This window comes from Manis javanica, chromosome 10 (assembly GCF_040802235.1).
Source record: "Manis javanica isolate MJ-LG chromosome 10, MJ_LKY, whole genome shotgun sequence".
Lineage (NCBI taxonomy): Eukaryota > Metazoa > Chordata > Mammalia > Pholidota > Manidae > Manis > Manis javanica.
The window spans coordinates 49,360,232-49,373,374 of record NC_133165.1 but is presented as its reverse complement, the minus strand read 5'-3'; the positions used below and the strand labels follow the sequence as shown (position 1 = coordinate 49,373,374).

Below are 13,143 nucleotides of genomic sequence, written 5' to 3'. Positions count from 1 at the left end.
CTTCATAGAATGAGTTTGCGAGTGTTCCCTCCTCTTCTATTTTTTGGAAAACCTTAAGGAGAATGGGTATTATGCCTTTTTTGTGTGTCTGATAAAATTCCGAGGTTAATCCATCTGGCCCAGGGGTTTTGTTCTTGGGCAGTTTTTTGATTACCTATTCCATTTCTTTGCTGGTAATTGGTCTGTTTAGATTTTGTGTTTCTTCCTTGGTCAGTCTTGAAAGGTTGTAATTTTCTAGGAAGTTGTCCATTTCTCCTAGGTTTTCCAGCTTGTTAGCATGTAGGTTTTCATAGTATTCTCTAATAATTCTTTGTATTTCTGTGGGGTCCATCATGATTTTTCCTTTCTCGTTTCTGATTCTGTTGATGTGTGTTGATTCTCTTTTTCTCTTAATAAGTCTAGCTAGAGGCTTGTCTGTTTTGTTTATTTTCTTGAAGAACCAGCTCTTGGTTTCATTGATTTTTTCTATTCTTCTCAATTTTATTTATTTCTTCTCTGATCTTTATTATGTCCCTCCTTCTGCTGACTTTAGGCCTCATTTGTTCTTTTTCCAATTTTGATAATTGTGACATTAGACTATCCGGGATTCTTCTTCCTTTTTTAAATATGCCTGGGTTGCTATATACTTTCCTCTTAAGACTGCTTTTGCTGTGTCCCACAGAAGTTGGAGCTTTGTGTTGTTGTTGTCATTTGTTTCCATATATTGCTGGATCTCCATTTTAATTTGGTCATTGATTCATTGATTATTTAGGAACATGTTAAGCCTCCATGTGTTTGTGAGCATTTTTGCTTTCTTTGTATAATTTATTTCTAGTTTTATACCTTTGTGGTCTGAAAAGTTGGTTGGTAGGATTTCAATCGTTTGGAATTTACTGAGGCTCTTTTTGTGGCCTAGATGTGGTCTATTCTGGAGAAAGTTCCATGTGCACTTGAGAAGAATGTGTATCCTGTTGCTTTTGGGTGTAGAGTTCTATAGATGTCTATTAGGTCCATCTGTTCTAGTGTGTTGTTCAGTGCCTCTGTGTCCTTACTTATTTTCTGTCTGGTGGATCTGTCCTTTAGAGTGAATGGTGTGTTGAGGTCTCCTAAAATGAATGCATTGCAGTCTATTTCCCTCTTTAGTTCTGTAAGTATTTGTTTCACATATGCTGGTGCTCTTGTGTTGGGTGCATATATATTTAGAATGGTTATATCCTCTTGTTGGACTGAGCCCTTTATCATTATGTAATGTCCTTCTTTGTCTCTTGTTACTTTCTTTGTTTTGAAGTCTATTTTGTCTGATATTAGTACTGCAACCCTTGCTTTCTTCTTGCTGTTGTTTGTCTGAAATACGTTTTTCCATCCCTTGACTTTTAGTCTGTCTATGTCTTTGGGTTTGAGGTGAGTTTCTTGTAAGCAGCATATAGATGGGTCTTGCTTTTTTATCCATTCTATTACTCTGTGTCTTTTGATTTGTGCATTAAGTCCATTTACATTTAGGGTGACTATTGAGAGATATGTACTTATTGCCATTGCAGGCTTTAAATTTGTGGTTACCAAAGGTTCAAGGTTAGCCTCTTTAGTATCTTACTGCCTAACTTAGCTCGCTTATTGAGCTGTTATATACACTGTCTGGAGTTTCTCTTCTTCTCTCCCTTCTTATTCCTCCTCCTCCATTCTTCATATGTTGTGTGTTTTTTTCTGTGCTCTTTTTAGGAGTGCTCCCATCTAGAGAAGTCCCTGTAAGATGCCCTGTACAGGTGGTTTGTGGGAAGCAAATTCCCTCAGCTTTTGCTTGTCTGGGAATTGTTTAATCCCTTCTTCATATTTAAATGATAGCCGTTCTGGATACAGTATCCTTGCTTCAAGGCCCTTCTGTTTCATTGCATTAAATATATCATGCCATTCTCTTCTGGCCTGTAAGGTTTCTGTTGAGAAGTCTGATGATAGCCTGATGGGTTTTCCTTTGTAGGTGACCTTTTTCTCTCTCTGGCTGCCTATAATACTCTGTCCTTGTCCTTGATCTTTCCCATTTTAATTATGTGTCTTGGTGTTGTCCTCTTTGGGTCCCTTGTGTTGGGAGTTCTGTGTGCTTCCGTGGTCTGAGCGAGTATTTCCTCCCCCAGTTTGGGGAAGTTTTCAGCAATTATTTCTTCAAAGACACTTTCTATCCCTTTTTCTCTCTCTTCTTCTTCTGGTACCCCTATAATGCAGATATTGTTCCTTTTGGATTGGTCACACAGTTCTCTTAATATTGTTTCATTTCTGGAGATCCTTTTATCTCTCTCTGCATGTGCTTCTGTGCATTCCTGTTCTCTGGTTTCTATTCCGTTAATGGTCTCTTGCATCCCATCCATTCTGCTTTTAAGTCCTTCCAGAGATTGTTTTATTCCTGTATTCTCCCTCTGTACTTGCTCCTTTAGGTCTTGCATATTTCTCTGCAGGTCCTTCAGCATATTTATGATTTTTATTTTGAATTCTTTTTCAGGGAGACTGGTTAGGTCTGTCTCTGCAGATCCTCTCTCAGGGGTTGTTTGGACTATTTTGGACTGGACTAAATTTTTCTGCCTTTTCATGGTGATAGTGGTGGCTGTAGGCAGGTTGCGGGTGTGTTAGCTGGGAGAAGAAAGGCCTTTCCTGCTTGCTGGATGCCTTGCCCTTCTCTGCTGCCTGTGTCGGTTACCCGCACTCCTGGAGCCACTGGGTTAGTTCCCTAAGCTGCTGTGGATGGGGTCTCCATCAGAGCAGCGCAGAGCCCTGCGGGGAGTGGCAGGCATTCCGCATGTGCCGTAAAGGGGTGTCATAGCTGTGCTGCCGCCCAGGGGATTAGGGCGCCTAAAGTTCCCCAGGATTCCCAGCTGCTGGCTAAGTGTGCCAGGACGATTTCTTTCAGCTGTGTGGTCCCTGTCTCTTTAAGACTTGCAAAAAAGCACTTGCTTTTCTTTTTTCTCAGGGGCGCCGGTTGTGGGGACCTGCCCGCAGGTTTTGCTTTTCCGTTTCTCTAATATCCAGCACCCCATGCACCTTGTGTCTGCACTCCAGGTACGGATTTCTAGAGCTGGTTGTTTAGCAGTCCTGGGCTTTCACTCCCTCCCTGTTCTGTCTCCTTTCTTCCGCTGGGTTCTGGTGTCAGGGGGTGTTCGGGTCCCACCTGGCTGCGGCTTGTATCTTACCCCTTTCATGTGATGCTGAGTTCTCACAGATGTAGATGTATCCTGGCTGTTGTACTGTATCCACTGGTGTCTCTTTTAGGAATAGTTGTATTTATTGTATTTTCATAAATATATATGTTTTTGGGAGGAGATTTCCACTGAACTACTCACACCGCCATCTTGGCTCCATCCCCCCCTCTTTTACAAAGTTTTATGAGTTCTTATTTTATCATTATATTAATTACAGTCGTAGACACTGATGAAGGGAATTATGCCTATCATCAGTGTAGGGGTAGCAAACTCATGCCTTCAGAGGCAGGCAGGTGATGCAGATGGAGGAAGTTCGCCAGGTGCAAGTAGTGTGGAGTGGTGGAGATTATGGTGAACTGAAGCACCCATGTCCCATTTCATGGGAGTGGCCATTACTCAGTGCAGCCATTTGTTACCATGTGGGCATGTGAGCATAGAGATGCCAGAACTCCCAATTTTTCCTAAGTTAGAAATGAAGGATTTTAATGTAAAATTTCTAAAATCACAGAGTTTGGTCCACTGGCTACATGTTTTTCTCTTCTGATCCAGTGCAGAAAGAGTTGTGTTGTAGAGCTTTGGAATTACCCAGCTTGGGTCCGAATCAGGGCCCTGGCTCTTACTATTGACTGTGTGACTTTAGGCAGAATTTCCTGGTGGTTAGGAGTCATGCTTTAGAGGTAAACTACCAAGCTGTGTGACCTGGGCAAGTTACATAACTTCTCTGTACCTGTTTCCCTTTCTGAAAAATGAGGATGATAATAGTCCTGACTTCATAGGGTTTTATGAGGAGTAAATGAACTAATTTGTACAAAAACATTTACAGTATTTTCCCAGCTGTTAAGTAGGCATTAGCTATTATTCAGACCTCACTGAGCCCCAGTTCTTTTGTTTTAAAGCAGTAAGAACACCTTCCTCTGTGGATTATAATGGGGATTCATGAGCTGTCCAGTGGTAGGTACATGATAAGCACTAAATACATGGTAGTTATTTTTATTGCTTATTATTTTAATTTTCCTGGGTTTTATTTAGTTTTTTATCTCATTTTATTTTGTGTTTATATTTTATTACAGATAAGAGCAGTAAAGAGCCTTGGGCCATGTCATATAGTTATGGACAGTTCTAGGGCTAGACCTTGGCCTCCTGACCTCCTCCCCACCTCCCACCCCAGGGCAGGGTCCTCTATAGGTGGTTCTTAGTTTATCTTCCTTCCCTCTCTTTGGATGGGGGTGTTGCTCAGACTCAGTCTTCAGTCCTGGTGAATGGATATAATGGTAGGTGGCCTCATCGGTCTTTCTCTGTATGTGAGGAAATCCCGGGAACCTGTCTTTGCTGTCAGGATACCATGCCTGGGGACAAGGAGCCCCACATTTCTGCATGTTTCAGAGGTGCACTGCTTTGTTCACCTTGCTTCATTTGTACATTCTTTTATTCAACAAGTGTTTATTCAATGTCATATGGAAATGGTGGATTAAGCAAATTTTGACCACAGACCTTGTCACTTTGGACCATGCCTGAGGATGTGCCAGTGTTCATTATGCTGTCCACAGCTCTTCCTAAGCTGGTTCAAATCCACCCACCACGCTTTGTGAACAATAAGCATTTAAATTAATTCAGTAATTTCCTAACAGATGCAAAACCATCAGCATCCTCACTGGTCTCATTTGCTCATGTTGCTTTACATTATTTCCTAATTAGGAGTTACAAAATGACAAACCACAAAATGATGAAAATTTTCATAGTGATAGTAGCAAATCTTTAGGTTTTCTTACTGTGTAATAGGCACTATTCTATGAGTTTTACATACGTTAACTTACCCACAAGGCAGATATCAGTACTTGTGTGGTTTCACAGGCAAGAGGACTGAAGCACAGAGAGGTTACACAGTTGCCCACAGCCTCATAGGTGTTAAGTGTCAAGCTAGGATTCAACCCAGAGAATAAAACAATGGAGTTTTGTGCTCACAGACACCGTCCTCTCCTGAATAATAGTGTGCAACCTGTTCATTAGGGTCACAGCAGCCTCAACCTCACACATCCACTAAATGAGAGTGATACTGGTTCTTGTCTTGCAAAATTGTCATGTGGGAGATAGAATTGATGTATTTTTGATACTTTGTATATGACAAAGTAACTGATTATGTACTGTAATAGTGTATGCTAATACTCAGTTTGTAGCATTTGTGCACATGTGTAGATTCGTAAAAAGTGGTTCTTTTTAAACTAGTTTCTGTATGAAAAAAGTAATACTACATGCAGAATAAAAAAAAAAAAATCAAATCGTGAAAAAGCCTAGTAGACAAGGAAAAGAAGTTTCTCTCCTACCCCAGACCTTAGCCCTCATTGCTAGATTCTAGAATTCTTCCAGAATTCTTCTATGCAGATATAAATGTAGTGAGATTTTTTCCTTAAAGACAGATAGCACACTACACATTTCTCTGTACCTTATTACTTTTTAAGAGTTTATTTTAGGGACCATTCCATATCTATATCTTCCTTTCCTGTTTTCATGGCTCTATCATATTTCATTATATGAACATGGCCACAATTTAACCCCAAATGATAGGTATTTCAGTTCTTACCAGTTTCTCCCTCTCTTACATGATATTCCAGTAAACATTTTTGCATCTTTGTGTGCACATCTGAGTATTCGGCAGAACAAATTGCTTGGTGGTAGCATTGTGGCTCTCAGGCTGAGCATATTCTGGGGGGGTGCCCTGCCCAGCTGCCCCTGGAGGGCCTGCACTGGTTAAGGCTCTCCTCAGTGCTGTGTGCGGCGCCGGCACCAGATTCCGTTACCTGCATCGTATTGACTAATGCCAACCTTGATGGCTTAGAAGTAGAATGTTGTTTTATTTTGCATATTTAAGAGCAAAGAAACCATTACGGCAATGCCCAGCCTCCTCTTTCCCTTCCCAGGTGAACATGGATGATCGGTTTGGGCAGATCATGATTGAAAACCTGCGGAGACGACAGTGTGACCTGGCGGGAGTAGAAACCTGCAAGTCGTTAGAGTCCCAGGTCAGAGGGTACTCTTGCACCTTTAGCCTACTACTTTAAATTTTGTTATGCAGTTTTCAGACCGATAAAAGTAGAAGGAATAAAAGTAGAAAGTTAACACCATGTCCCATCAGCCAGCTTTAATAATTGTTAATATTTTGTCAATATTGTTTTGTCTCCATTTTTGGTTAGTGTCCTTAAAATATTTTAAGGCAAATCACAGTCAGTGTATCATTTCCTCCATAAATACTTGAGTGTGAACCTCCTATCAATAAGGACTTTCTTCCCTTCCAGATAATGATAACACCATTATCACACCTCACAAATGGACAGTAACTCCTTCAGAGCATCTGCTACCCTGTCATGTTCAGTTTCCCCAGTTGTTTAAGAAGTTTTGTATAGTTGGTAAATTTGAATCAGGATCCAAATATGGTTCATACTTTGTACTAACTGATATGTCTCTTAAATCTCTGTAATCTGTAATAGTCCCCGTTCTCTTTTTAAAAACAAAGTGTCTTTTTTTTTCTGCTGGAGAGACACCTTCCACCGCTGCCTCCATTTAAATAGTTTATTTTTTACATATCTTATGGCACATCACCACTAGAATGCTTTTAAAAACTTGCTCATAGAAAAGTTTCAGTTTCTTCCTTAATTCCTCTTTAAATATACATTAGTGAGTTTTCTCCCATTATAACCATGTGTTCAGTAGGGAAAATTGGAAGATAAAAGGAAGAAAGATAATAGGGGTCAGAGTGGTCTTTGAAAGAGGGGTCATTTAAGAGAACTTTCCGTGTGCTTAAGGAGAATCTTGGATTCACGGACCATGCCTTGTAATTCTCCACTTCTCTCCACCCCACATTTAGAAAGAACGACTCCTGTCCAGCGGGTGGGAAACAGCATCCGCAGTGAACATGATGGAATTGTACAGCAGGATACCGCAAGCTGAAGTGAGCAGGTACGGGACTGGTAAGAATCAGCACAGCAGTTAGAAGCATTATGAATTAAAGGCAGAATTGCATATCCTTTCATGTAAAAACAGCCCCCAAGCCCTAACTGCACTTATTTTGAAACAAGTTGACCTGCTAATATAGAATAAACATTGATAGCACCTTGAGAGTAACTCATTAGCTATTAGCTGAGATACGGTTTATGCCAAAACAGATTATTTTAGTCAGAATAAGCAGTTACACCTGTAAAATTCCCAGAGCACCCTCTGCAGTGGAAATTTTGTACAACCCCTGTGTTCTGGAGGAGGAAAGTGTTTTCCAAGGGCTTCTGAGGGGGAGAAAGTCTGCTTACAGGTTTTTAAATGGACTTTTCCTCTCATTCTCTGTATCTCCCACCAAGATATAGATACTCATTGTTCCTAAACAATTTTCAAGGTCAGGTGCATGAAGTATAAAGTGGTTGTGTGCTCTGTAGCCATACCCTCCAGAGATAACTGTTAATAAGGTGGGGAGTGTATTTTTCTATATGTATCTAATGACACATATTTATTAACATGGCTTTCTATTTTTTGAATCAGTAGATTCATATTACATATATTGGTCTGTAAACCACCTTCCCTTTTTAAAAACAGTAGATTGTAGTTATATATGAGAACATTGAGGTTTATTGTATCCTGTTTAATGGTACATAGTATATATATTAATATGTGAATGTATCATATTGAGATTAATAATTTTAAAGTAAAAAGTAATGTTTGTAGCTGTGCATTTAGTTGTGGTATCTTGTTTTTTATTTTGTTTAGTTTTCATTGCCCTATTATAAACAACACTGGAGGGAACATCACCAAATACATCTCTGGGCAGTGTTAGCTCCAGCTTAATTCTTTTTTATAGTTGTACTTCCTGATTTGAGCTTCCTCTTGCCTTTGGGTATGCAGAGGCATAGGCCTCTTACAAGATAATCAGAAGAATTGTTTACCTTGCTTCTCCATAGAACTTAACTTTTAGAAGTATCACTACTTTTTCCAAGTACATCAAAGCCTTAAAGGTTTGTAAAAGTGCTATGCCCAAATCAGGTCATTCCTTCCTGAATTCTAAAATTTTCCTTTCCCACAATCTGGTTTTCATTTGCCACATGTCAGTGTGGCTGTTTTGAATAACCTTGGTTTGGCGTCTGTAGTGGACAAGCTGTGGCAGCTCTGCTGGCTACCCAGGGGAGGGGTCTGTAACTGGCATGAGCCCTGAGGGGAGCAGCTGAAGTCTAGGCAGCCGTTTGTCTCATGATGCCATGGCCCTTTGCTGACAGCAGCACCATCCCTATCAGAGGCCGTAATAAGGCGGGATGGACTTTGGTCTCTGCCTGAACAGCCCTCCAGAGCTCTGTGAATGCCTCATTTGCCAAGGGCTGTGTATAAACAGAAGTCTAAAACAGACCTATTGGTTAACAAATGCTGAGCATCTGCTGTGGGCCAGCCACTTTTCTAAGCCCACAGGATACAACAGTAATCAACAGGCCAGAAGATATGCCTGCCCTTGTGGAGTTCACAGTCTAGTGAACAGCTTCACGTCTGCTGTCTCCTGATAGTTGAGCTTGGTAATAACCATCCTAGACCTTCATTATGGTGCTGTTTTTTTCTAGAATGTGGTATTAGCAAATCTGCTTTCGAGGTCTTCTGGTAAGATCAGTTGTGAAGCAGCTAGATTGCTCTATGAATAGTCATTCTCACTTCAGATGTGACTCTTTGGCCAGTACACCAAGACAGGAAAGAATACACAAATATAGAAACATGTACAACAAATGCACATATGTGTGCATGCATGTGCACGTGCATGCACACACACACACACTCATACAGCTTGGTCAAATGGCAATACCTGAATGTGTATAATGGCTATTGTGAATAGTAGAAATATGGATTATCTTATTTTCTTCTTTGTACTTTTGCGAATTGCTTGCTTTTCTCCCATAATCCGATAGAAAAAAATTAAATCTATTTCCATATGTTTGTGCATATTTCTCTATATATGCATATATTCAAAAGCTTACATTTAAAATGCTTTTTTGAAAATACCGCACAAGCACATGAAAGGAAAAAAATAGAATAAATTAGTACAGGCATATCTCAGAGCTATTGTGGGTTCATATTCAGACTACTGCAATGAAGCAAATATTGCAGTTAAGTGAGTCAAATGAATTGTTTGGTTTCCCTGTGCAGATAAAAGTTAAGTTTACACTGTACTGTAGTCTGTTAAGTGTGCAGTAGCATTATGTCTAAAAAAACAGTGTGCAAACTTAAAGCCAACGTTCTTTTGCAAAAAATGCTAACCATCTGAGTTTTCAGTGAGTTGTAATAGCTGATCACAGATCACTATAATTAATACAATAATAATGAAAAAGTTTGAAATATTTGTAAGAATTACCAAAATGTGACCCAGAGACATGAAGTGAGCAAACGCTGTTGGAAAAATGGTGCCAACAGACTTGCTCAGTGCAGGGTGGCCACCAACCTTCAATTTGTAAAAGTGTGATATCTGCAAAGTGCCATAAAACAAGATGTGCCCTTTCAGAGTTAAAACAAAACCAAACCCTTCACTCACCCGTACTACTGGTCCACTACTTTCTCACTCAAGACAGAACACCATTATCAGTTTCTTCTGTATTTTCCAAAAGTAGTCTGTGCATATATACAAAAATATGTAGCCCCACTTTTTCTTTACATAGATAGTAGTATATTAAGCACATTATTTACAAAGTGACTTGCTTTTTAAATTCCATGACATGTCTTAGAGGCTGTTCCATGTCAATACATAGAGACCTATCCTATTCTTCTAAAAAGCTGCATAGGACTCTGTTGTATGAATGGACTTTAGTTATTCAACCCATCTCTTCTAGTTTCGTTTTTTGCTGTTACTGCATTTCAGCTATGATGCTGCAGTGAATATTCTTGAACACACATTTTTGTACATACATAGGGTAAATTCTCAAAAGCAGAATTGCTAAGTAAAAGGATATGCATTTTAAGCATTGATAGAGATTAACAAATTGCCCTCCAGAGAGGTTGTGCCATTTTGTAATCCTACTAGTAATGCAGGAAAGCACCTTTTTCTAATGTCCTTGCTGAAGTGTGTATCAGCCTTTTTGATCTTTGCCAATCCAATAGTTGAAAAAGTTATCCTGCATTTTAATTTACATTTCTTTTCTCATAAGTGGATTGAAAACCTCCTGTTTCTCTTTTGGTGAACTGGTCTTTTATGTGTCTTTTAAGTGAGTTTTCTTATTGAAGTATAACAGTTCTTTATACAGCAGGGGAATCTACCCTTTCTTATTTGTATTGCAGATTTTTTTGTGGTTTGTCATTTGTCTTTTGACTTTGTTTATGGCATTTTTTTTCTTCTTTTCAAAATAAAAATAAAATAGAACCACACCATACTTTGTAGCCTGCTTCTTTCCATTTACTATATTATGAACATCTTTCCATATCTGTAACTATGGGTCATACATTTCTTATTGCATAAATTTATATTGTTCTGTTTTCATTCTCTGCACAGGATCGAGTCACTTGAATTCCTGGATGAAATGGAGCTCCTTGAGCAGCTTATGCAGCATTACTGCCTGTGCTGGGCAACCAAAGGAGGAAGCAGGCTCGGTACATGACGTTGCTTTTGTTGATACAACCTAGAAATGGGGCCCATTTCATCTCCACAGAAAGTAAAACAAGCCTGGAATTTCCATCCCAGAAAGAACTAGAGGATCGAATACATGTGTTTGTGAGCATATCCAGAGAATTAGCTGTTATAGCCTCTGCATTTTTATAGCAGAGAAGCCAGGTAAATTGTTCAAATAAGTCGCATATACCAAAACAAACCCACAATTCTTTGTAGGGATCTGCTGTGGAATTACCTCAGTTGGAAGGTAAAAGACCTTGAGAGTTTAAAGTAATAGTCTTAATAAAAGTAACCAATGTTTGTCTTTTTGGTCAACTTTATAACCAGGCTTCCTAGAGGTTAAACACACAAATCATTGTATCTCTCCAACAAACCCATGCAGCCATGGGTTGAACTTCTCCCTCTTCTCTCTCACGGTTGAAGTGAAGCTCCCTCGCCTGGCCAACGAGGGCCGTGGGGAGAGCACGGATCCACGGCTCAGTGTCTTGCTCCCTCAGTTCTGGCCACTCCGCCTTTACACCTTCTCCGTGTGGATTTTGCTTCATGGGGGTCAGCTCTCGGGCATCTCTCCAGCCCTGTGGAGACCACTTTAGATCCTTGTTCTGTCCTTTAGTGTCACCCTGTCCTTGAAGCATCCTACAGATGTGTCTGAATGACATGTGGCCTTGGGCAGGTAGCTGGTGCATAACAGCTGGACAAAAGGAGGACTGCCTGCTGTGTGGGAGTTCCAGGTTGGCGTGGGGCTGTCAGCTGTCCTCCTGGGACTTACCATCCCACTAGTTCATAAATTCATCCAGCTGTACAGTAGAGCCCACAAAATCCTTTAAATTTTTTAAATTTAAAATCATTTATTAGTTGGTTTTTATATTATCCCTCCTCCCCAGTTTTGAAGACAGCATAATTTTTAGTGGACTTTGGAAGCTGTGAAAAGTATGGCAAAGAAAAGAAAAATCACCTGTGTGCCTGTCACTCAGAGATAACCTCTAATAACTCTCCCTCCACTCTTTCTAGCTATTTCATTTTTAGCAGAGTTGAATTTAGATATTTACAGAACTTTGATTCCCAGTTTTATCCAACTTAATATTATAACATGAACATTTCCCCTTGCTATTAAAAACTCTCAATGAACACAATTTTAATGGGTTTATAAAAATTCTGTCATGAGACTGTCTGAATTTACTTAACTTTCCCACACTTTTGAATACTATTTAGTTCTGTTTTTTCTTGAAGTAGTAACACATGAAACTTTTGCATGTAAGGGGCTTCTTTTGTCCCAACTTGCCACCGGGCTGCTCTGTGATAGCAGCGCTTGTATGTGTGTGGTGAAGAACTATCTGCATTTGCTCAAAGTTCAGCACTTGAGGGTAGATTTTTGGCATTAGTTGCCGAGAGCCCATAAACTGTTATAATGCTTTCTTAATCCCTTTAAAACCACCGTAAACACAGTCTCACCCAACCTCTTGCTTCCTTGTGAAGCCTGCCCTAGCTGCTGTGATCTGGCGTGTGGCCTGTGCCCCAGAGGCAGTCCCTTTGGGCCTCGGGTCCTGCAGGGCACATTCTTCCACCCCTTTCTGGTTTTTCTGCTCTACATTGTGAGTTTCCTAACAGCACTGTGTGTTTCCTCCTCAGGCTTGAAGGAAATCACTTACTGATCTGTTGAAGGCTCCTACTGAGCCAGAAGCTGAAGCCACTGACCTTCCCAGAGTTGATAAGCCAAGGTTCCTGAGTGCTGCCAGGCCTTGCCTACGAGTCTCACCCCACACTCAGAGCCCTCCGTTACTAGGGTCATCGCACCACTTCCTGTTCCTGTTGACTTATTGTTTAAATAAATCTCAGTTGCCAGTATTTGGTCCACACTGCTGCTTGTCTGCTGCTTGTCCTTTACACCCCTGGGTGGGCCATGGTTCACCTTGTCAGCGGAAACCAAACGTCCCAAATCCTGCTCTGCGTTGGGCTCTCACTCCCTGTGAATCAGCCTCAGCTCATGCCCTTGTGCTCATTCCAGGATTTACTCTCATGTGCCCTTGTTGGCAGCTCCTGACATTGTACCTGGCACCTTGACCCTCGGTCTGACTCTTCTCTGCTCTTTCTGCCCTTGCCAGACCAGCCTGCTCATGTCTTCCTTCGTCTTGGTTACTGGGCAGGCTGAATGATGGCCCTTAAAACGTCCACTCCTCATCCCTTGTAAGTGCGGGGAGAGGAAATCCCGGGGCAAAATACCTCTAAAAACCGAAATCAGTCAAAGGGAGAAACAAAGTTTAAAACCCATTTATTGCTTAACAAATTGCAGTCCAGGGCCGTCTTTCTCCTCTGCTCCGGAAGAAGCCAGCCAGCAAGCCGGCCCCTTCCCCTTAACCTCTCAGGTTCAGAGGC

At 40.7% G+C, this 13,143-nt stretch overlaps 1 protein-coding gene across 2 annotated transcripts in view; it reads left to right on the top strand.

The window, feature by feature from the left end:
• The window catches only part of LCMT1 (leucine carboxyl methyltransferase 1), a 58,775-nt gene extending 46,147 nt beyond the window's left edge, over positions 1 to 12,628 (top strand). For both annotated transcript variants that reach the window (XM_073215385.1, XM_017657493.2), the window contains 4 exons: positions 6,077 to 6,178; positions 7,021 to 7,112; positions 10,654 to 10,751; positions 12,400 to 12,628. In XM_073215385.1, coding sequence (XP_073071486.1) covers positions 6,077 to 6,178; positions 7,021 to 7,112; positions 10,654 to 10,751; positions 12,400 to 12,422 — 315 coding nt within the window. In that variant the 3' untranslated portion in view covers positions 12,423 to 12,628. The remainder of the gene's footprint in view (positions 1 to 6,076; positions 6,179 to 7,020; positions 7,113 to 10,653; positions 10,752 to 12,399) is intronic.
• The last annotated feature ends 515 nt before the right edge of the window (positions 12,629 to 13,143 follow it).